Source organism: Balearica regulorum, chromosome 3, assembly GCF_011004875.1.
Source record: "Balearica regulorum gibbericeps isolate bBalReg1 chromosome 3, bBalReg1.pri, whole genome shotgun sequence".
Taxonomy (NCBI): domain Eukaryota; kingdom Metazoa; phylum Chordata; class Aves; order Gruiformes; family Gruidae; genus Balearica; species Balearica regulorum.
Window position 1 is genome coordinate 27,289,465 of NC_046186.1, and position 25,673 is coordinate 27,315,137.

Sequence of the window (25,673 nt, forward strand, 5' to 3'; positions counted from 1 at the left end):
TGACAAGCTGCAGGTAGCCAAGAAACCTTTGAGCACCAGCCAGATTTAATCTGTCCAATGAATATTCACAGCCATTTCACTATGTATACATTAGCAGGTAGATTTACACAAGAGTGTAATCCCACTAATTGTTCCAGCTGCTGAGCCCACAGCTATCCTCTACGGAACTTCATCATTGGAAACGTCTGTGTGTCTATGTAGACAGCTCTAGCTGGTGCTTCAGTGGTACCTGCAGCCCCAGTTGTCGCGTCCCTGAGGTTTGCAGGTCATCCTACAAAGGGCAAGACATGCATCGTGTAGTCGCAGTGGCCCTGCTATAGACCTGCCCTGAGCTGAGAAGGTCCACGAGCTTCTCATGCCTAGAGGTCACCTCCATGGGACAGAGCAGCCCTTCTAGCACCTTGCGGCCCTTCCCCTTGCAATGGAAATGACTGCTCTCCACTTGTGTCAATTCACTCTCTCAAACATATGGAAACACCTCGTATTTTAGCCACCTCTAATTACAAGTCTTTAGACACCGTGTGTGCCTTTCTTTCTTCGTGGTACATGCAGATATTTGTATCCCTTTCTCCACCTAGCCAACCCAAACCCGAACCAGGTTTGCCCTTCTGCACCTCAGTCAGTTGAAGCGGAGTACTGAAATAGGGACAGCTGTTTCTTAGAAGAGTAATGACACAGGCACATTATGTACACTACGTTTTTTTACCGGGTCTGCTAAGAACTGGAAAATATTGTAACTTTTAATCATGTTTTTAATGCTTGTGACGGATCTATCTGCTCTGCAGAGCAGGTTGGATGGTTGGACTTGATGATCTTAGGGGTCTTTTTCAACCTAAATGATTCTGATTCCAGTGAACTGCGAATGGGCACACAGCATGAGAGCTAAGGCTGTTTACTGATCCATAACTACAAATGTGCCTAATGTCAGTCAGTGTTTTCATTGTTTGTTTAGGACATTGTTTTTTAAGCCTTAACTCGTTAGTTAGATCATGTTTGGATGATCAATACCATGTATACAGAGATCAGAATGGGATAATAAAGACCATTATGTCATACAGAAATTGATATGTGGATTCTGGTAGTTTTCATGGACAAGATTTGGGATGAACAGAGCCAAAATTTCATATCTATATTTCTTAACTTCCCTAGCACTATTTCACATTTCAAGAACTGATTGGATATGGATTAATAGTGAAAATTTCTATTAAAGATCTGTTGGATTTTTAAAGAAGAGCAGAGTGCCTATGAAGAAACACACACCCCAACATTTTTAAGGGAAGATGAATAAGCACATTCAAGTAGTTAAACCACAAAGAAGATATAAAATTAAGAACTAGCTCTTCAGCCACAAAACTGGCCCTCTCCTAGCCATACAAATTCCGTCCCTTCTCAGTAGGTAGGAGAAAATATATGACTTCTAGCATGGTCTTATCATTAACATCTTTCTTGTGCTCCCCATAGAACTAAAAATGTTATAAGCAACATCTGTTTTACCAGCAATTACTTCATCAAAACCACAACGTTTTGTAAGATGTTGACAAAAAGTAGAACTTTTGATCTCATTTGATCATTTCAGATTTTTTTGTTTTAGCAAAATTAAACCTTTTCCAACTTTTTAAAGAAAAATATTACAATGTCTTGGTGAAATTATATTAGCCCATTTTTAACCATCCATGACTCTTGCTGCTAATAATTTTCCTAGTCTTGTGCTAAGTGATATATTTTAAAGACTTCTATTTGCCTTAAATATGTGTGAACCTCACTTTCCACTTCAAAAAAAGAAGGAAGCTTTTGCATGTACAACTGCTCCTACAGTTGTAGAAAGTTTAAAAAAAATGACTGAGTGTACCATTAAGATTCAGAAACTGCAAAAAAAAGTCTAAAAATTATTCTTTTCCTAAAACTTATAATCTTACAGAAATGTTGTAACTTGAGAGCCAACTGCTGATCTATTTTTTAATGTATGATATTAGCAGTCCTGCACTAAGATAGACCTTGCCCCTCTTCATTCAAGAATTTGCCACATTAAATGTCTTTCAGTAGCTTGCTGCATTAAGTCATGTGTTCATTCTGTGCAATTTGTGATGGTTCATTCATTGCCTTCATTTCTTTTTACTGGAAAACTTGACTTTTGGATGGCTTTTCGAGAAAAAGAGAGCATCACCCTGCGATAAAAACCAGGCAGGTCCAACCGCCTGCTCAGCCCTTGCCCATTGCTCGTCTCGTTGTAGGATACATATTCACTCTGTCTTACTGGAGCTGCTCCAGTACCCATACCACCTCTGTTCACATCACACTATACGCTACTTCCGTTGCATACATATAATGTATACATAAATGTTTCATTTAGGGTCTGTGTGTGCATATGCACAAACACACAGAACATATAATAACTGATAACTGATTCAGAGACCAGAATTTGGCCTTGTCACAGTCCAGATAATTGGCCCAGTGATGGGGCCGGGACTCCATCTCTTCGTTGGTGAATGTTACACTGACTATGTAAGGTGGAGCAGCTTGGGAACAGTTAAGGCCCTCTGCATTTGAGTTCTTATACAAACAAAACTAATTTAATTGTATAAACATGACAGAATCAGTGAAACAGGAAAGCAACAGAAAGGTCTCATTCTTGCGGCTCTGGATTTGAGTCCTCTTGTCAAGTCATCTAACCTCCACACCTCTCCATCCCAGGTTCAGGGCTTACATTACATACTAAACTGAAACTTTTCCTTCAGAATATTTAATCAAAACTGATGGATTCATTCCTCCAGGAAAAATAAGTTTCTCCTCGTTTGGAAAACAAAAGTTGAAACAAATCCCAGTTTTTCAGCAGTTGGAATTTTTAGCACATAAACCATCTAAGTGACTTTTTGGTGAGAAGCCTAAGAGAAAGAGGAAACTCCATGGGCACAGGGCCCAGAAACACAGTGTTAGACCCCATTTTACAATAATTTGTTTCCAGATCAAGTATTGCTGCACATTACAATTATGGTAATATGCAAAAAAAGGAAAAGAGGTCTAACAGGTAAGTAAGAGCCAGGTCTCCTTTGATACACAGAATAAAATTAACACCTTAAAATCGATGGGAAGAATACTCCAAAACACAAATCACAGTACCAGGCTGTTCCCCTTGAGTAGAGTAAAAGGTATTGTTACACATACGAAGTGCTATTGGAGCTGGTATTTATTAAAAGGAGTCTGAAAATGATTTTGCACCAATTGGTGAAGGAAGAATTATTCCTACCATTGGCATACCATCTAGGTCCTTATCCTCCTTTTAATTACTTATGTCAGAATTGATAGCTAATTTAGCTTACATATGTATGCATTCCAATTCAGGTCTCAAATCTGATTCTTATTACTGTAAAGAAGTAAATGTTTCATGTCTGCTTTCTGTTTTTTACTTATAGGTGAAACAGTCTACATTATTGCCTATTCCTCCTGCATCGTTCTCATCCTAGGAATAGTCCTGCTGACTCTCCTAAAGATCAGGTAATATAACAAGGATATTAATCATTGGTTCTAGGAAACTGGAAAAGCAGAAAAGAAAATCTTCTGCCTTAGTTAAGAGGTTGGCACTGCGATTGTCTTTAAAAACAGTCCAGCATGCCCCGGCGATGGAAAGAACTGACATCGCGGGTGTCAGCAGGGAGGAGTGAAATACGATGCGTATCTACAATGCCCTCCGTTCATGCAGAGATCCCAGGCTTCAGGAGGTTTCATTTCCTGTCCCATGGCAGGGGAAGGTGAAATCTGAATGCAAAAATTCTGCAAGGCTACCCTCCTAGCCCTGTAGCAGGCAGAGGTAATGCAGAAAGGAAATGAGAATATTCAGCATTATAACATATTTAGAAATGGAACCGTGAATGCTGCTATTGTAGTTAATATTCTTGCCAAATGCCACTTTTGCTGATAGGATTCTGTAAACATTTCCCCACACACAGTATGAGAAACTGCCCATACACCAATGCTTGGTAAGAAAGCAGAAATGTGCATTCACTTAGTCAAATGAACATGGCCCTTTCTTAAATGATACATTTTCTTGGACCAAATTAAATGGCCAGATTTCAAGAATTACACTGTCAGATGATAGGTAACAGAACATGATGTAGCAGGAGCTATATATAGTGGGAAGGATATTGAGTCAAATTTCATTATTAAATTCAGAGGCAGATCAAAGAGGAATGATGCAGAAAAATGCAAAAGGCAAGTCAAGGATATATGGGAACAGAGGCTTTCTCTTTAGGTTTGCAGTTACAGGAATATCAGCATATAAATAAAACTCAGATTTAAAGAATACAGGGGATGGAAGAAAGAACAGTACATTAATAACGGTGAAGGGAATTATTTTATACCACAGTGTTCATCATAAAAAGAGGGGAATTTTGCCACTGATTTCAATTAAGCCAAAGTTCAAACCAAAAGCTGTGTAGTTTATTGTTAAATACATCTACATTCTTTGTTTTCAGAGCCTGCAGAACAAAACATGAGTCAAGAAGTCCCTCGCCAGACCATTCTTCTGAAACATTTATGGTCCATTATAAAAGTCACAGATGAACTACTCTGTTGCTTATGCTTTTTAAGGCTATTCTTGAAAGCTAGCCTGTTGTACATATGCGATAATAAAATATATACTAGAAAAACTACTATAAATTATGGAATTTTGTAGTTGACCATACAAAAGATTTTTATATTTATTAACACATATTAAACCTTTCACAAGCTAAAAAAAAAGTAGAACTGTACTCTCTCTCATTTGCTTACATTCACAGATCTGCCCCGAGCTGCACATTTCCTACGTTTTTAGATGCACGTGACAATGGTATAAATGCTGTATCAGCATGAATCTGCCTAGCAGTGGCAATCTTTGAAATCCACCCCTCTGAGCTGAACTCATCTGGCAGAAAAGAAAAAAATCCACTCAGAAACATTTTAGAGAGCTGTTAAAAAGTATATATGCGGTAATTTTGTACATCAGGTTCCCAAGTACCTAATGCCATGTTTGTAAGGCAGCACTCACAGGTAGGCTGCCTGTAGTTTGATGGTGGAGCACTTGGTGGGGTAGATTGGGATTACAACCATTTTCAGTATGAAAACTCTGACCATCTGAGCTAATGCTTTGGCTCCAGTGTTGTTGCTGAAAGTGGTTCTTCTTTCTCCTCCTTCAAGAAGAAATGAGTGAGCCTTTTCAATTCGGATACAGTAATTTTAGAAAGTATTTTGTGGTCTCAATACCCTGTAGAGGTTATCCTCCTCCTCTACTCTGCCCTGGTGAGGCCACATCTGGAGTTCTGTGTCCAGTTCTGGGCTCCCCAGTTCAAGACAGACAGGGAACTACTGGAGAGAGTCCAGCGAAGGGCTATGAGGATGATGAGGGGACTGGAGCATCTCTCATACGAAGAAAGGCTGAGAGAGCTGGTCTGATTAGACAGGAAAAGAGAAGGCTGAGAGGGGATCTGATCAACACTTATAAATATCTAAAAAGTGTGGGCCAAGAGGATGGGGCCAGACTCTTTTCAATGGTGCCCAGTGACAGGACAAGGGGCAATGGGCACAAACTAGAACACAGGCAGTTCCATCTCAATATAAGGAAAAACTTCTCTGAGGGTAACCGAGCTGAACAGGCTGCCCAGAGAGGCTGTGGAGTCTCCTTCTCTGGAGATATTCAAAACCTGCCTGGACATGATCCTGGGCAACCTGCTCCAGGTGACCCTGCTGTAGCAGGGGGGTTGGACTAGATGATCTCCAGAGGTCCCTTCCAACCCCTGCCATTCTGTGAATCTGTGATTCTGTGGAGAGGGCCACTTGCCACTTGTTTGGGGCTGAAGTGCCTACTTCTCGAGAGAGAAGTTACGACCCATCTCATCACCTGTCTTTGCTATTCATTGTCTCTTAGTCAATACCCCAAATGCTTCATTCTCCCTGTGCACTGTCTGGGAGTCATGGTCCCTAACACACTACTCTGGATCCCACTTCCTGGCTGAGTTCTGCATTTCTCCCCGGAGTGGAGCTGTTTTGCTAGATTTAAGCTTCTATTTACTAGCAATTGGTTCTCTTTGTTATATCTTCATAACAGACTGGTTCTGGTCAGCACAGGATAATGGACTGGCATTTCTTACACAATTGTTACCATAAGTAGCATATGTATTGTCTTGTTATGATAGCAGCTGATGAGTTAATTTTATTTTGAATTTGATTAATTTGAATTTTGTGTGAATTCCCACTAAACATAATTCACACAACAGCATCAGGAATGAAATACTGTTTCCACTAAATTCAGTTCCATTTTTGACCATGATTGATTCAAATCTAGGGCTAGAAATTGATGGTGTGATCAGAAGAGCAGGAATCTCTGCTCTTCGATGTGACTTTTGCTTCTGGCTTTGGTGCTTGTGAAATGATTCAGTATGAAAGCAAAATCTTAGGTATGCAATTCTATTGGGGAGAGATTAGAGCTTTTTAACAATTATTACAACATGCATTTCCTCTTTCTTTAGGATCTGCATAAAACCAAAAACTCATTCCTGTTTTGCAATCAAATACTATCTTATTGCTAAATCAGCCTTTGGACAAAAAAAACCAAAAAAATAAACCAACCAACCAACCAACCAAAAACAAAAACAAAAAACCCAAACAACGGAAAAGTGGAAAATTAGTTATGTTTGTTAATCAAAATAATCTCCTATATCAGTCCAGAAATTTGCAGCATTTAGTTTGCAGCATTTAGTTTACCTCCCATCATGTAGGTATTTTTAAAGTAGTATATTAATATTCTTCATCTTAAAACTGTAAAGAGGGAAATGTTCAATCTGAAAATACTGCTGAGAATATGTTCTCATCAGTGTTGGATGAAAACATTTCTTTATATAAAATATACTTATGAAGTGAACCCTGTGTTGGTTTTCAATCTGACTTCAAAAAACAATGATGCGATGCTACCCCCTCTGTATCACAGAGGGTGAAGAAACCCATTTACATTCTGATTTAACTCAACCTCAATCATAAAAACATCCCTTGTAACTTTCTGTCGTATAAACTTTCTGTTTTCTTACTATCTCATATTTAGATGCTAGGAAATCTCATACACGTGCTTAGGCAGACAGACAGACAGACAGACACACACACAAGTATGTAAAATGTATTTGAAGCAGAAGGTATGTGAGTTACTCTGAAAGACAGCAAGGTATTCAGTGGCTATTGTGTTGCTTCTGTAATTTTGCTGGCTCTCTTCATTAGGGCTGACTTTAATGCTTAATAGAAAAGTACATTTCCTCCATTACATGTGTAAAATGTATTATTTTGATTTATATTTCCTAGTGGCACTGTATTTTGTCAATTGTATCTAGGCATTATGTATTAAATAAAGGAATTTCTGCTGGGATTATCTGTATTCAGGTGATCATGATCAGACTCTAACTGCTTCACGAACAGTTTTGTGATGGAAGAAGCAGTAATACCTTTGTAACAGCCTCATCATTAAAATCTTTTCATCTGAAATGAGACATCAGCACCCAATTCGCAGCTGAGGAAAATTAAGTCTCTTTCTGGGTAAGGACATGGTGTTCATTCCCTTTCCATCGGAGCTAGGACATGGCAGAGTGAAGAAATGAACGCTGATTGGACTAGAGGGAGAAAGCACACATTTTAGCCTTACAACACCCTCATCTGAAAGGGGGCATACTGGGTTCCAGTTTTTTTCTTTCAAGATTGTTTATATAGTTTATCTAAAGATTGTTTTGAATTAAATGTGTCAAGTCTTTTGAGACAAATACGCAGGACTAGCTGCTCCTTATGCAGTATTTAAGCTACAAAGCTGTAAAGTCCAAGCCACTACTTCTCCTGTCTTGCCACAGTGAGTCTTGAATTCTTCAAAAGGAAGATTTTCTCCAGCTGTCTCACCTGTTTGTGAGGTGAGAGAATGGGCTGCTTGGAGAGACAGGCAGGACTCAGCATTTTCAGGCTGTTGTGGGAATCGCATCCTGCTACTCTGAGCTAGAAGTCAGCTCAAGCTAGTAATAGCGAAGACGGATGGAAGCAGCACCACCATCCCCAAGACGGTGCCTTAAAAGAGTGAGCACCATTGAGTTCATTCAAAAAAATTACCATGGGTGTCTTTCCACCAGGGAAAATACTTGGATTCAAGCTGGTGAAGATAACTGTCTGCACCTCATGTTGAGGCCCTTCAATGGTAGCATGGGGTCAGGAATTTTACTGTTGACTTTTCCAAGTTCCCTGATCAACATACTAATGTTTCAGACCACATGCTGAAGTCATTCAGTCTCCCATGAAGTGTGCAGGGGGTCTTAGACATCACTTAGAGGGCACAGATTTCTACTCTGCAGTGGAACATCTGAAGTTAGATAATGCCTTATTGAATTTTTTGACTCCTACCTCCATTCCTGGCTGTAGCTTTTAATGTTTAGTTAATGGAAGGAAGAAATGTTTCCCTAGTAACTTAGAAGAGATTTGTCAGCTATAAAAGCACACAGGAAAACTGATAAAAAGGTAATCCTAAGAAAATGCACTCCAGATGGATTACAAGGTAACAAAGTCAACACAGGCGTACACGTCAGAGTGACAGCTTGTATTTACTAATGCCGAATGTGTTAGCTGGTTTGTCAGAGCTGCTGAATCTGGCATAATACATGAGCATATCAGTTTCAATAAACACTGAGATAGATTTTATTTCAGCTTTAACACCACATATTGCAAAATCACAAATGCATTTAACCAAGAGGGTACATGACAATTCCTTAACAAACATATCATCTCTTTGACATCAGTTTCAAAGGACTAAGTTGACTTTGGCTGTAGTCCTTCTGCCTGCTGTGTTATTGCAGCAACGAAGATCAACACTGCATTACAGCAGGACCATAGAGAAAAATAATCTTCAGAAATATAACACAACAAAAGAAAAGCATTGATCAGCAAGTCAAGAACCAGAAAGCAAGTGTCTTTCATTCAGTTCTCCAGACTGATTCTTCCATTTAGTCAGTTCTCTAGACATTTCACAATCAATAAAGAGAACTTAAGGCAGTCTGAGAAATCATACAAAAGTTCAGTGGCAGAGAATCCTCATTTTCAGGTATCACAGTAACTAAACAATATTTCCACCTTTTAAAAATAACTCTGTGAAAAAATAGGCAGATCTTATACATTCATACTAGCTCTTTGGAAAAGTAGTATTTCATTGCAACAGCACTGATCCCAAACATAGGAATTCTACCTCACAGACTTGCAGTCTTTATTTTGTGACTCCTGATTACAATAATACAAGTTTTATAAACTGAAATGATATTATTAAGAAGGGAAAATTAGCCAAAGCTTCACTGGACTTATTCACAAGACTAGAATATTCACTTCTTATTTCCATAAACATGAAAAAGAAACATTAAAGTTCTGGTCCAGAGCCAAGTTGCCCTAAACCATAAAAGTTTAAACTACAAAGCAAGCTGCTGCCGGAAGACATTAGCGCTATCCGTGTATGGGATCCATGTCATTGCTGTCTTGTGAAAGGCACTGAAGAACAATTATGCCCATAACTAACTGATGGAACTGATCAACTTCTCCTCCAAAAAAGCACACCAGTCATGCCTTTAGCTATTGCCAACAACATGGGAAAAACTACTATGAAAGTATTAAAGTAAATTCCAGCAACATGACGTTGGTCAGCTGTTGAACCTTCACGAGTTCAGACCAGGACTCAGACCAAAGACTGCCCTGGGAACTCCAATTTACATACTCCAAGGCCCTGGCACAAGTAAGATTATCTCCGTGTTCTTCTGTGAGATCTCTGCAGTGACTTTGATGCAGTGAACTACAGAAGAAAGTCTCCAAAACAGAGAAGTAAATATCTTGGTACACCTAACTGTCTCTGAAAAGACTCAGAGAGGGCAGTCAGTAACTACTACTTCTCTCCTGCATGCTCTCAGAGTTTATGCTGTCCGCTTTTCAGTGTTTACAGAGGACCATCAGCAAAACAGAGAAGGAGGCAACATGTCCCTGTATTCCAACAGAGTGGTGATGATATTCAGCACACTGTTGCTCTTTCTTGATACCTTTCAACAAATATATATATATATATATAATTTTTATAATAACATATTAATAGGAAAACCAGCTCATGGAAGCCAAACACCTGGATGCAAGCTTTCAGCATCCGGAGGGTTACTTCAGGGTGAAGTGACAGCAATGTACTCAGTGGGGGACACTGACAGGGACTAAAAGAGCAGGCACCACCAGCAGTGGGTCACTCTGAATATAAGCATAAAGATTTAGAAGGTCAGAAGCACTGGAGAGCAGCAGCGCCATCACATCACTTACAGTTCTTGCCATGTTTTTGAAGGGATGTAGTCTCAACTGCTTTATTATGCGCTGAACTCAAAGCTGCCTGTGTGAGTGATGGCTACTGGATTAGCCCTTGATCTTAAGGGCAATGCCTGTTTTGTGAAGCCAAAGATTAGGTGTAAAAATGCTCCACACAGTCAAAATGATGCCAGCCCAGGAAAGCAGAGCAGCAGGACTTTACGTGCCTAACAGATTTTAGTAGCGAGAACATGAGATGCCTCAGGATTCCCAGTCACACTACAAGGAAAGAAGGATTTTGTGGGGATTGCTCACCTGGACCCACAGGCCTAAATTCATCCCAGGTGGCACATTTGGCACATAAACGTTGGGGCTTTTTTTAATCTGGCTCTATGCTTCTTCCTCCCTCGTAACGATCCTGACAAACCATCCATTTGTCTGTGACCTCCACCCTGGATTACTATAACTCACTATACGATTGAAGCTGAACGTGCGGGTAAAGCACGGGCTCCAGATGTGACTGCTCATCTTTTCCAATGCTCACATCATTACAGAATAACAGGCCTCCATTTAAGGCTCTCCACAAGCTCCCAAGTAGTCTCTAAAACAGAACTAATAAAGAACCAAGGCATTTTAGGTTGTTCATCCCCGTGATTTCACAGGTACCTTGGTTTCAGTGCACAGGGACTGTTAAGAGCCTCGGAACTGCAAACTGGACAGCCCAGACACTGAGAAACCTGGAATGCACTACGCACAGAGGCGTATCTGAAAATTCCTCCAGAGTGCAAGGGTCTCATAGTGCCAAAGTTAGCAATCCTTCATGATAGTTAGGAACATAGACATCTAGAACTGTCAAAGAACTGAGCAGAGCTAGATCTTTTGTTCTGTAGTCCATGTTCTACATAGCTATTTTATTTAATGCAAAAGTTGTGGTAGTAGCAAAACGGCTCACTTTTATCTAAGATGTCATAGTTAGTATACTTATTAAAAAAGTGGACAGTATCAGTTCAGTTCCTAACTTCACCTATAGTTGAAGCCCTCACCACCATCTTCAAGGAAAAAAAACCTCTTATCTGTTGCAGAGACATTTTTTTCTTGTGATCTTTCTGGTCTCGGTAATTTTGAATTCCATCCTACCCAGTGGCACAATTTCATCCAGATTTTCTAGAAAGTTCTGTATATAGCCTGGTGGTTCGATCCACTGATAAGCATACCAAAAAATGGGCATTTGAATCTCCTCAGGCTGAGTAGCAAGTTAATCTCAGATCAGTTGTTTAGCCCAACATTCAAGCTATTATTTAAAAGGTGGTTTGCATCACAACTACTTTTTTTTCAAGAGGTGACTTTGCTTCCACTCTGTGAGAAGCTCAATCCTGCTCATGACGGTTAAACATGCTCACAGGGTCTTGGATGGAAGAATACTCATCTCACTACATGAGAACTGCACACTTCAGCTCAAAATGAGCTAATTCTGTGCCTGCACAGAAGCAAACTAAAGAGGAAATTTTATTGTTAAACAGGAAAGTATTATAGTGTGGTTGGTTACCTTCAGGGGTAAATGGCGTCTGAATTAGGGAATCTTTAGGATGTCAATTCTGGCACCTCATTTAGGCTTAATCACTAATTATTAGACTAAGTACAACTGAAATACTGCTGCAGATTCCTCATTTCTTCATTGGATCTAATCCATTATGAGATTTTTAAATCTGTGAATGGTTCAAGACCCGGTTTTATTAAAGTTCGTGTTTTGATATATGAGCTGTGGTAGCTGCTAAATAACAAAGCCCCAGCCAAAACATGGGAAAATGAGGACAGAGCATTTTCTGTGGTGATCCAACTATCCATCCAGAGCAGGCCAAGCAAATCAGAGTGTTTGTGTCTTTAAGAGTACTTGAAAGCCTTCTCACTAGGTACGGCAGGAAGGGGTGCAATTTAGTATTTTGGATTGATGAGAAGATATTTCCTGCCTCACCTAAAAACATTTATTTGCTTATTCTTTGACTCTTATCGTGAAAAGAGTGAAACAATGATGTAGTTTATATTGGTTTTGACTATCATTACAGCATAAAGAGGATAGAGGTTTTATATCAAGTTTTTTAGCTTTGAGGTATCATCTGGCATGCAAAGTTTGACTTTGTTAAGCTGTGCCAATTCTAAACTACAGTACTGGCTAAAAGATCTCAGAAAAGGTTCACTCTGGAATTTCAAAGGCAAGCTGAGATTCAGCTGTAACTTGGCAGAGCTGAGTTCCAGACAAAAATGATTCCTTCTTTACTTGTTATCTTTCACTTTCTTTCATTTTACCTTTTTCCAATCTTTCATTCTGGAGGAAAATGGAGAATATGGAAAAAGATCCAGGGTTTTGGACTTTCATGGTAACAGCCTATTTTCAGAAAAAATCAAGGTTAAGTACACAGAGAATTACAGAAGGATCCTACACAACCAACCAGTAACAGTACTGATGTTTCAGACTGAAAAAATGACAATATTTTCATGGCACATTTGAACAATTTGCAGATAGGATAAGGCTCTTCTTTGAATTCATCCATTATTAATCTAAAAATGACAATGCAGTTCACTGGCATCTTCCTGAACTAAGACATTGAAAAGTACAGTCTCACTATCAGTAGAGCACAAAGAAAAATTGTAAGTGGTTCCCCTCGTGTAAGCTAGTCCAGCAGAATATTATTATCCTCAAAAATTCATGACTTATAAGTGAGAATGTCAATTTATAGACTAGAGAATAATAATAAAAAAATCTTCTACGAGACTTTGAATGATAATTTAGCCCCTTCTACACCTCTGCTACCTTGAATGGTGGTGAAAACCTTGTCAATTTTTAACTGCTTCATATAATTAGGTTTTAATACAGTTGACAAAAAAAAGCAACTACAACAAATTTAACATATGTAACAAATAAGGAAATTTGCATTAGATTTGGAGGATCTGGCAGACTTCCATTCACCACAAAGTCTTGGAACAAGATAAAGTCATCAATATACTTAACAGATGTTAAACAAAACAGAAATAAAAAAGTGCTATTGCTAAAAAATTCTTATGGTGAATTCAGATTTGGCTCCATGTTCATAACACAACTGACTTGACAAATGAAAAGTAAAGATTCAGATAAATAAAACACATAATAGAATGGCCACACACAGTGTGGGATCTCATAAACTACTGCAAATATTTGTACTGTTCTAAAAGTCATCTTGATTAAAAATTAACTATACATTTGCTGCTTCTATTCAGTTTTCCTGAAAAGAACTAAAATTCAATTTAAAACATGGTAAAATGTCCTGGCGTTTATATATTTTTCTCATCTGTAGAAGTACTAAGCATAGGGTTCTGTACTACAGTCACATATGTCTTACCAACAAATCAGACAATTCTTGACAAGACAGTACAGTAGAGTAACTCTTCCCAAAATAAAAAGTTATATATGAGTTCTATTTTGGTTCTTTGCTGAAATGGTTTTCTTATATTTGTTTTCTTGATATAAATGTCCTTGGTCAAGGTAGATGACAAACGTAATTAAGCTGCAAAATCCATCTAATTGATAGTTCCAGTATTGAAGGAAACTTGTGCAACTTTTGAGTTTGTTTTCTTGTTCAAAGCTGTACAGATGAAGTTTCCAGCTTCCATCACTTTATAAAGATTTACTCCCTAAAAAAGAGGTGGAAAATGTTAAGAATAATAAATGCACATGTTGAAAGTTTTTTTGCTTCAGGGTCTAATTTTTGCAAACAAAGGGCCTGATTCATATCATAAGTCGATAATGGAGATCAGTAGAGTTATGGTGATGTGCACAATAGTCACAGTTTCCAGTTGTTTGGAAGGTTCTACCACTTTGAGGGTCATTTCTTATCCTAACAGCAGTGGACCGAATACTCTAGTAACATCTTTCAAACTCAAAAGAATCTGGGATAAAGAACTGGTATAACAACTTGAAGAAGTTGGAAGAAAAACATAGTGTCTAGATATGTGCTGTACTTATTTATCACCCATCACTAAGAAACTTCATGCTTATAAGTATCCCATTAGCAGCTCAGGAAAATGGAAGAAACACACTTGTATTGAGAATTCAGTTCAGTGAGAAACGGGATCCTGCATTCTCTTGAATAAATATAATCTCCTTGAAGAAGTTCCTTTCAATGTAAAATTACAATTTACATTGCTAGCACAACTGAGCAAAAAAATTGCAGCTGCTTGATCTGTCCATGCTAAAAAAATGTTCCTTGAGCAATCAACTGTTTTTTAACTAACTTAAGATACATATCAGTGCTGCTTGATTGCTAGAATGGAATCAGATCACTGATCAAAGAGGAAAAAATACTGCATTATTAGTCTCCTGGACTACTCATGTATAGTAAAAGTTTTAGAGTTAGATCGTGTAAGTGATGTAAGTGCTTCCTCCAAGAATTGGAATTTAGAAGCCAGTAAAGTTTCTGTAGAAGGGATGTGAAAGGGGACTTTGAACTATGAATACACTGAGCAGTCACATAAAACTCGTAGAAGTGTGTCACTCAACATCAAAGAGTACAAGATATATTGCACCAGAAATATACTTTCATAACACTTAGGGATTTATGCACTACAGTTCAGACCAAGACCTGATTTAGATACTTAATCCTTTAATTGGATCTAGCACTTATTTCCATGTTCTGCAGTAAACTTTAAAAAAGTAAAAGAATAGAAATTACTTCACAGAAATGTAATCAAAAACATTTTTAATTTGAAAAAAAATTGCTTCAAAGTTTCCAATCAGCTTTAGTATATAGCACCATCTAAAACATATTGTCTGAAACATATTGTCTCATTTTGATACAGTTATAACAAGGGTGATTTCACCTCATTCTGTTTATCCTTTATTGGTCATTACTTAGGCTTAGTTTGTAGAGTGCTATTGCACATGGCGAAATCTAAAAAATTTTTAGAGCATCTGTGCTTTTTTACTAGGAAGAAATCAGAAACATACCACCATAGACATACTTGGTAGTTAGATTATGGAAGATGACAAAATAAACTCCCTGAACTATACAAAATTCACATTATCAAAACTGTAACACTGCACAATGTGGTAAGTGTTGATAAGAAACATATGTTCAAAGTTCATATTTATTAAATGGAATACAAGCATCTCTGCCTTTTACATTGTCTTTCTTAAGTAAGTGTCGTGAACCACAGGTGGGGATGGGGACAGGGAAGTGACAGGTGTTTGTAAGGTTGGTAAGTCAAAATGTCTGTCTTCAGAGACATACTCAGAAATGTACTTAGGGGTACTTGGTAACCACTCCATATATCCAGAATTATTCCTTGACACCAAGGAATGAAACCATGAAACACAAAGACAAGTACCTCCAATAGTATCTATGAACTTGGATAAGTGCCTTAAGTTAGAAAAGTTTCTGCCAGAAGGCAAAGTCCTTTAACTCCCGTTGACTTCAATTAATCAGTTCTCATTCAGCATTCATAAATACCAAGTCTATTATCTCTCTGAACTTTGGTTTTGCTGTCAGTAATGTGAGGCTAACAGTACTTACTTGCTTCTCAGAAAGGCTTATTGTTTGCCAAGCACTTTGAAGGCATCATAAGCACAAGTATTATTACTGTAATTACATAGGAACCATATAGAAACTTTTTATAGAAAGTATATGTCTCCCTACAAAGCTTCATAAGCATTAATGATCTATGTGATAATTACCTATCCATTACCATGGTACAACCAATAATCTCTTTGTAGATGGGCTCTGCTAGAAAATTATTTCACATTTAGACTGCTAGAGATTCATTTCACGTGTCACTCCTTGGTTACATGTTCTGAAGAACAGTACAGAACAAGCTTCAATTATTATTGTGATGTATCTAGTCAACCTGAACTCAATAATGTACGTTTAAATACTGTCTATCCTTTGGTTGACACTTTAAGTGCCTTAAGTCACAAAATGAAAGCTTTACTGCACAGCTGAGAGGAACATAAGAGTTTCTTGCAAATGGACAGCATTAGTAATTATAATTTCATTTTGTGCCATTATACAAAAAGGGACATATTAATAGACTTTTGTAACAATGATTTTACAGAATTGGCCATGGTACCAAAACCAACCAGCACTGCAAAGACCAAAGCTCATATATTAAGGTAATAATTTTGAGGCTCCACGTCTCTTATCTAGTAAACACCTCTTTTCTTAATAGGCCAGAAAAGGGTCAAGGAGTAAAGCCTTGTGTTTTGCTATTGCATAATCTAATTTTTTTTTAAAAGGGAGAACTAAATGTTTGATGGTGAGATTCTTATCTCCATGGGATTTCGTATCAACCTTTAGGACAAGCTACATTCCTGCTTGGACACCAGATCATTAACAGATTAATAAAACTTACCAAGAAGCCTGAAACAAGGTATATTTCATTTAATCAGGCTATTTTTATTTCATTCATTCCTTTTGCTACAAGTCAGTTGGAAAAGTCAATGGGTATTTTGCTCAAGGAAAGACTATGCTGAAAGTCTAAGTCTAAGGTGCACAGCAGTGTAAAGTGAAATGCACAAATTCTCCTCCTTATTCCAAAAATCTGTAGTGTTTCAAAAGAATAAACACCTTCTTCATGAAAAAAGCTACCCCAAAGCATGTATGAACAGAGTCCACTTGTACAACAGATACTTCCGATTAAATCTTTTCTAAACAGGTATCTGATATCTACCCAGAGTTCCCCAAGAAGCACATGAAAGCAGATGAACATTACAGTGAACTCTGTAATGCACTAAATATGATGTAACAGTGCTCAGGGGATATACAATTCAGAAACAAGTTCCATGATCCTTTTATGTCAAGGAACTCCATCAGCATGCATGCCATACCCGCAACCAACAGACAAGTAATAAGCTCCCCAATAACTCAGATCGTTGTATTTCAGACATCAGGCTTTCAGTTTCTTTCTGCAGTAGTTTAAATACAAACCACACACGTTGCAGCTTTGGCAGCTCTTTATATGTTCTCCTTTGAGCTTGACTCTGAAAGTCTATGTCTAACTTAAAGTCCTTGTATTGCTTGAGTTTGTACTAACTCATTATGCCACATTTCCAGAACAATGGAAAACCAAAGAGCACATTCTTTGGAGAAGGCAGCATTACTAGGTTCCCAGGAATACAGAATAATTAACATGCCAACCAAGCCAGGGATACTAACTGTGTGCTCTTGAAGTGTGGATGCTCAGTGGAAAGGTTCATTAAAGCTCAGCTCAGTGCAGATAAGCTGCTTTGCCCTCTCCGCCTAGAACAGGGCTGGAAATAAAAAGGACTGTGAAGCCTGCTAGCCAGTAATAGATTTTGTACAGTTTTGAAATATATTAAGTGAATACCTGAGAAATAGCAATGTTCTGTGCTTGGGCTCCAAACACCACAATTTTTTTCTACTTTGAAGCCAGAAAATTTGGTAACAAATTAATAAGCGCTATGAAGCAAATCCAAAGCTCTCGCAAAAAAGCTGAGGTCTGCTCAGTCTTTCCACTGAAGAGCTGATCAGCCTTCTGGGAATGTCTACAGCAGTTATTTTTTTGTGATCACTGCGACACAGCAATGACTCAAAGCAGTTGCTACGGAGCTTCTCGTATCTTCAGGTGTGTGTGTGTGGGGGGATATTCAAATTCCTGTCAAATACACAAAACCGGTTCTACTCTAAATTGCTAGTGAAGACAACATCATTCATTTTATGTGTCAAGCCATTTTAAAGCACTGAGTTTGCAAATACAACTATTTGCTCCCAATATTTTATTGTACAGCACAAGTAATTGTCAGGCATGTATCATATGTTTTCTAGAAAAATATTTTTGTTTTCCTTAAAGACTTAAGTAGAAAGTAAAAAATCTTACTGTATTGATCCCCAGACCATTAAGCATGTATATCACATCCTCTGTGGCTACATTTCCAGTAGCACCTTTTGCATAGGGACAACCACCCAGTCCTGCAACTGATGAATCCACTACAGCAACTCCCATCTGGAAGAGAACAACACAAAAATGCAACATCAGCGCAGAATATTATTTATAATTAATCATAAATAGCAGGCTATACATATTAGTTACCATGGATAGAATACATATTTCTCCACAAATGCATGTGTTTCTCGAAGGAAATTCCTTATAACAGCATTAGTTCTGATGTCTTTATAAGGTAAGACCCTTCAAACACAGGATGTGGAACAGAGAACTGATGGACCATTCCATGTGATTTTGGCAGATAAGATGATTGCTGTTCTAGAGCCAAATCCGTCTTTTCTCTCTTTATCTATCCACATGTTGGTTTTAAGTAGCCAGCACCTCTTCCTGCAAAGGCTTACATGCAACCAAATGCAATCAATGTGTTTATTCAAATGTGTAATTTTAAGCACATGTATAAGTCTTTGCAAGTTGGAAGTCTTAATATTAGCATCTGATTTACATGTCAACCAAAACATTTTAGGACATCTAGCCTCTAAAATGTGTTTTATATTAATGGCTATTCTTCCACAAAAAACCTTCCGTCCTAGCGTTTTCTCTCCTCTCATTTTCTTTTTCCTCCTCTTTATTAGCAATCATGAAACCACCATGTAAATAATTTTTTGTTCTTGTTTTAGAGGAAGACTACAAGGTATTTTCACCCAAACTGCACACGAGAATGTAAGGAAGAATAAAATTTTGGCAGCTCTGTTAAAGATTTCATGAGTCTAAATGAATTGGAAATAAAAGTTTAAAGAACTTTATCCTGGTGAGTCTGACCCATTGTTTATCATATTCACCAGTCTAGAAGAAAACACAATCCCCAAAATAGCAAGTTTCACAGCCTAGCACAGTCCTGAAGCAGCATTCAAAAGTCTAGTTTTTAAGAAGCTTGGAATAACTGAATAGCTTGGATATTATGGAAGTTCTCCATAGACATAGGTTCCGACCTTTACTTTTAATGTTTTTTAAGGGAGTACTTGATGCACTTGAGAAAAGGAGGCTGAGAGGAGACCTTATCACTCTCTACAACTACCTGAAAGGAGGCTGTAGCCAGGTGGGTGTTGGTCTCTTCTCTCAAGGAACAAGTGATAGGACAAGAGGAAATACCTTTAAGTTGTGCCAGGGGAGGTTTAGATTGGATATTAGAAAAATTTCTTCACTGAAAGGGTTGTCAGTCACTGGAACAGGCTGCCCAGGGAAGTGGTTGAGTCACCATCCCTGGAGGTATTTGGCAGATGCATAGATGTGGTACTTAGGGACATGGTTTAGTGGTGGACTTGGCAGTGTTAGGTTAACGGTTGGACTTGATGATCTTAAAAGTCTTTTCCAATCTAAATGATTCTATGATTCTCAGCACATTCAAGATAAAGAACAGTAAACCAGTTACCAACTCTGCACAACAAATAATATTAAATTTGCTATGGGATAAAGCCTTCTCTGGGAGATTGTTCAGGAGGGGGAAAGAACCGAGCCTGTGATTTCCACTGACTTGTTTAGTGAGCTCTTGCACCGTCTTCTTTCTGTTATTAGATTTTAAAATAAAGCTGAAATTGGGAAGCCTTTTTTCTGTTTTAACATGTTAGGTATGTGATCCAGAACACGGGGTCTCCCCTGTCAGAGAAAGCTCTTCAGACTTCCTCTTGAGGAAGATTAGATGCCTTTGGAGGCATTCAGGCTCTAGAGATAATCGGAGGCAGGCAGTGGTATTAGGCAGAAAGGTCATCAGGTCATCAAAGACCTTCTCCTCCCCCTAGGGCTAATTTAAGCAGACAACACACCAAAAGTTTAGAAGGAGAAGTCAGGCAGACTGAATCCGGGTGCAATCACAGGTCAAATTCAGGACAGGAGTTCCTGTGCAGAGGTAATTTTTCAAAACTCCAACTTTGACTTTGGGTCTAGAGAGACTCAGACGTTAAACCATGCCTGTTACTCACATTGGCAAGTCAGTAAGATCAGCTTAGAGGCACGGCCGTGTAGCAAGCTGATTTCTGTTGATCTCCTCCTGAGGGACCTACCTGTCCCCGTAGGGTAGGCTGGGAGCCTGAGCTTCTCCTTCACAGCCATTAATACAACTAGCTTGCAAAGTAATCAAAAGATGATGTCCTGCATGTTGCAGTTGGTAAGTCAGTCTGCTTTCTGAAGATACCCCTCAGTGGTTTTTTTTTTCTTGTGAAACTAACTTCCCTAATGTTTTGTTGTATTTGCTTCTGGTTTTAACAGTGCTTTCCACAGTTTTATCATGGGCCTTACAGACTGAAGTTCCAACATTTCTGGGGGACAATAATAAAGAGTAATCCAATGAAGCATTCTCCCAAGTCATATTCTCAGGCAGGGAACATTATTTTGAGCTAGGTAGCTGCTCAAAGCCTGTAATAAAGACCTCAAAGGAGCAGAGGTGCATAACTGTGACAGGCAAGACAGTACTGTTTAATATTGCTCACACAATGAGACTCTCTAAGAAGGGATATTGTACTTTAAAGTACACTAATCTGTGAATTATGGAGTGAATCACCAAAGTACATGTTTCACATTTCAGTCACTTGTCACACACTTTGTTTGTGTAACCCACCGGTCAGAAAATGTGTTATACAACACATCTGTGTCCAATACACAGAGGATATGTGTTTATGATAGCTTTCAACTGGAAATTCTGTCTCTTTTTGCACTAGCTGCTGAGATTCACACATTTACTCTGGACATCATTGTTTCAAGCTCCATAGTGGAGCTGTTGGGCTTGCAAGTGTCCCTGCAGAAACACACCTAAGGCATCTTAATGGAAAGACTTAGGGTACAGTGAAGGTCTAGGGAAAAGGGAGACTAACATGTAGAAGTGCTGGTATGATACAAGCATGCACCCCACTACCATGCCTGCTCTTTCAGGCTTTTAAGATTTCCATCAGAAATGACTGTTTCAGGGATGAAAAGGTAGAAGAAAGTGTCCTTCATGGAGTTTCCCACCAGTTGTCAGGTTATGTCGTAACTGCTAGAGCATTCTTCCTGATGTACTTATTTTCAGTAACTTTTACATGGGATAAAAGCCATAGGCAAATAATGTGCTGAGGTACACCACAGCTGTTCAACTCCAAAGGAAGATCAACAGACTCAGAAACAGTTTTAGTAGCATATACGCAGTCACTTTCTAATCCCAGTGAACTATCTCATGAAATGCTTGTCCTTGTGCAAAAATGGGGAAAATATCAACTAAACTGTACCAATGACAATTAAAATGGCATCTGAAAACACCCAGAAAAGTTTGCCAGTTCAAAACTGGGGAGAAACTCCTCCTGTGGGGTTTCACCGAAATACTATCAGTAGCCTGCTCCAGTGCTTCACAGGGCTCTCACTGTGAGAAAAAACAGGAAACAATATACTGCCAGCATTAAAAGGGTGTATATTCTAAAGGCATTGTATATATATATACACACATATTAATTTCTTAATATGCTTGTACAAACACTTGTGATGCCACCATAATTGTGCATTTGCAGTGCAAGTCTCGTAACACTGGGGTACATGTTGCTTATTATTGGTTGTTGAAAGTGCTTGTAAATACGTGGAGGGGTATGGGAATATCGCAGCAACATAAAGGTAACATGAAATACACATCTTTGCCTAAGTAAATCCTAATATTCTCCTGCAGCCTCATCTGAGTTAATTTGAACTACCTTCACTGGAGCCAGAGTGAGCTTAGTCATTTTAGTCTAATGTACATGATACAAGACCACAAAAAATTATATCTTCTGCTGGCTAAACAGTGATAGTAGTAATGTCCAGATGACAGACAGTGATAATTGCTCTTTTAAACCATCAACTATTCTGGCTAAACAGAAAAAGGAGAAAGTCTAGTCACAGCTTTACATTGGTAACATCCTCAGTATGGTGGCTTTCATCCTAGCACAGGACACTTAAACAATTACTTCCAAAAAGCAGTGTATAAACATGTCTATGTCTCTATAATGGTATCTGCATCAGGATGGATTTGCCATTTTAACTTTCAGCCAGTTGCAGACAAAGTCTTGACATGGTGTATGTAATACAGCAGCTTTGACCGACCTCCAAATCTGACATGTCTTCAAATTAGTGCTTTTAAAATGCAGTGAGTGGGTGTTTCTGCCTTTAAAACATTGTCCTTTAAAGTTCTCTTCACCGCACTTCAGGTAAGATGTCTACTAAAACATACTGCTATTTCAGCAGCAGGCTCAGCTGCATTGGTCTGCTCTTGCATGTGGTATGGGCAAATATACTGTGTTTTCTGATTCAGGTGCAGAATCACTGCAGTTCATCTCCAGTGTGGCCCCATTTAAAAAGTCCTTAAATAATCCATACTGCAAGCTCCACTCCAGTGCTAAAAACAGATGTTGGAAAACATCCTTCAGCAGCACTACTAACTAATTTGGAGGTTAATATTACAGCCTAGCCTGTCCAAGCACAGAGTCAGAAATAGCACCTAATAAATAACTTCTCTGCAAGTTTTAGCAGCTATGAAGCTGTTTTGCTTTTTCAGCCATTAAAAGCATAAGGGACTCTAAAAGAAAAGCTAAAAATTGACATAACGTGTAAAACAAGGCCTCTTCCTTCATCACATGTCCTGTATTTGTCAGGCTTTTAAAGGAGATAATGAGTTTCAAGCCTTTCACCAATCTGAGCTTGCAAAACATTCACTGTCAATATGAGATCTTTAAAAAGCCCACAGTCTCGTTGTCACTTCCTGACAGGCACTAAATTGAGCTGAGATTCATGAGAAGTTGCACCGCAGCCATTTCGTAGGATATGTCCTAGATGAGCACGCACCGAGCTGCTTACCTATGGACGTGTGTGGGGGTGAACAATGGCTTGGCTTCCAGGACAGCTTAAGTGCTCCAATCTTTTTTGACACTTGTAGAGTTTTGATAATCACAACATCCCTGACAGTGGTTCCTGAACACCTTCCAAACTTTAGCTTTGGCTAGCTTGAGCTTATTCTCTAGAAAAGGCAGAAGACTTTTTGCTCCTGTCCATGCTAGCTTCCTAATTCCCCAATGAGAGAACAAGGGATTAAATTCATCACCTTTGTCAAATAGCCAGTTTTAACAGGAAACCATTATTGCCAGTGAATAATAAATGCTTCATGTTTCTCCATTGCTTTACTACCTCCCCATAAAGTCTCGTTGGGACAGTCAGTCTCCTTCCTTACTGATCTTTAAACCTGGCTTTGGCTGACAGAAAATTAACTTTGTACCTCTCTTAAAAATGGCAAGATCAGCATCAGTAACTCCAGGGATGCATAAGGTATAAATCAGACACTATAAACTGGGTCTCTCATAAATTGTTTTTTTTTTAAACTATGAGATTTTGAAACCATAATATCAACGAACCCAGGTATGCATAGAATAGGTATTAAATAGCAAAAGATTTGTTGTCCCAGAAAGGTTAGGGGCTACAGCACTCTAAAGTTCAGGACCATGGTGCCTTGAAGATAGGTGCACATAGATACAACAAAATATCAGTATATTAGTTGAACATTAGTTCAAGGAAGGGAGAAGGAGGGGAGGAATAAGTAAAAGGAGGACCTACACGCATTAGTTAAAGACTGTTCACACAGAAGGCAGCACACGACTAACACTTCCAACTGTTTAATCCTGCAGCCCTGTCAGTGCCTAGCTGGCACTCTTGGCGTGGTGTGGTACTCCCCTATCACTGTGTCTCTCTGGCATCAGTCTGCTACCCACCACTACTTGCTACCCCATCAGGGAAAACTTCTCCTGTAGAAATCTAGATAACCACAGAACTATAAATAACTCTGCCAGCAACGCTTTGTAAAGTGGCTGTGACCATAGAGACCTTTCTGTGAGTTATCAAGTTGTCTAAAATCAAAGCTTGCCATCCCCCTGTATTTCAATAAAACAAATGTATGTAAATAAATATTATTTTAGTATTTGAGCAATTAGAAGCATATATTTCTACATATAAGGCAATAAAATGGGACAACATCTCTCTGTGGAAAACCCTGAAACTTAGCTACATTTCCTTCCTGTTTCTTTTTTCTCTCTGCTCTTGCTAAAGATTTATGCATCACAAAAGAAAACATTACTTTTCGGTTAACTCCATCACTACTGACCACAGGGTGTCACTGTTACATTAAAATCTATAATTTTCCAGGTCATATAGATAGAAAATTAATACATTCAGCCAAAAAAAAAATCCTTTTCTCCTGAAACTTATTGAGATGTAAGCAATTTGTGGGCAGACGTGCTGCATAAAATAGGCTAATACAGCATTCCTTTAACTTATTGCATACATCTTTTCATATTGCTACTGACACATTTATTATAAGCAAAGCTGGCAATGACATCTAGAGTTAAAGTTCCCTAACACTTTCCGTCATAAGGCCCTACTTTCAGTTGTTTATTACTTTGTCAGCCTTTAACTGCTGGAACTTATATTTTCCATGCCTCGTCTCTCAAAACATCCTCGGGCTGGATTGTTTTGGAAAGTTTTAGTGAAAAATAGGGTTCGCCACTTCCGAGAACAAGTTTTGGGGAACAAAAACACTTTGTTATGCTAATATTCAATAAGTCTAACACAAGCTTCTTGGAGATATTCTTGTAGCTTTGCACGCTCAGATTTTGCACAGGAGGAATACTGATTTTAAGAGATCCCAGGGTCTGGACTTAGTTCCATCTTATTGCCAGGAACTGGTCAGCCTGGTAGCTAAAATGCCCGAGGGTCAAGAGAGCAGCAGTTGACCACACTCTTTCCCTTAACCTCAACAAAGAACTGTGAAGCAATTTCTCTGAAACTGAGTTGGAAAATCTGTGTCTCTGGCTGACAGTGCGTCACCTGCACAGAAAGCCTCTCACCGGCAGGCTCGAGCAGCTGAGATCTGTGCTGTGGCACCAGTTCTGCAGAGAACCTTCATGGATGTTTAGGGGGAAATCAATGCCATTAAACATGAGAGACTGGTTTTGAGATTTTTAAAAGTTTAGAAAGTCCTAATCAAAATCCTAAGCCATAACAAAATGAATATTGGGAAGCAGATGTTCACAAATCACTGTTAGTATTGCCTATGCAGGCACATTTTGCTCCAAGACACCAGAGTTTGCTAGTTGGGGGTTGTACGCAATTCGAGCTCCCCTACTAAGCATCACAAAACCTGCAGGGGGAGCAGGAGACACATTTCAAGGTCTTGTCGAAACCCATGCAGATATGATGACCATCAGAGCACTGAGTGACTTTCCAGCCTCCCCTCCTTACCCTGCCAAGCAACCCAGGGCATTGCCAGACTTCCCAACTCAGCTGCTGCTGACCTGAAGTAGTTATTGCCCCAGATGCTCCTCAGCAGAAGTTGCTGCTCTCAAGTAAATGTCTGGTGGTTTAACAGTTTGTCTGCTTGCTACGTCTTGTGAAATAATCTGATC

At 38.8% G+C, this 25,673-nt stretch overlaps 2 protein-coding genes and 1 long non-coding RNA gene across 4 annotated transcripts in view; 2 read left to right on the plus strand and 1 right to left on the minus strand.

Annotated features, from left to right (window-relative positions):
• Window positions 1-4,783, plus strand: part of GFRAL (GDNF family receptor alpha like) — a 28,636-nt gene extending 23,853 nt beyond the window's left edge. The window contains exons 9-10 of the mRNA XM_075750047.1: window positions 3,411-3,492; window positions 4,470-4,783. Of these exons, the coding sequence (XP_075606162.1) occupies window positions 3,411-3,492; window positions 4,470-4,557 (170 nt within the window). The 3' untranslated portion in view covers window positions 4,558-4,783. The remainder of the gene's footprint in view (window positions 1-3,410; window positions 3,493-4,469) is intronic.
• The window catches only part of LOC142600928 (uncharacterized), a 637,768-nt gene that overhangs the window by 213,532 nt on the left and 398,563 nt on the right, over window positions 1-25,673 (plus strand). The window lies entirely within an intron of this gene.
• The window catches only part of HMGCLL1 (3-hydroxy-3-methylglutaryl-CoA lyase like 1), an 89,241-nt gene continuing 72,134 nt past the window's right edge, over window positions 8,567-25,673 (minus strand). For both annotated transcript variants that reach the window (XM_075747375.1, XM_075747376.1), the window contains 2 exons: window positions 18,169-18,294; window positions 8,567-13,971 (listed from right to left, as the gene is read on the minus strand). In XM_075747375.1, the coding sequence (XP_075603490.1) occupies window positions 13,858-13,971; window positions 18,169-18,294 (240 nt within the window). In that variant the 3' untranslated portion in view covers window positions 8,567-13,857. The remainder of the gene's footprint in view (window positions 13,972-18,168; window positions 18,295-25,673) is intronic.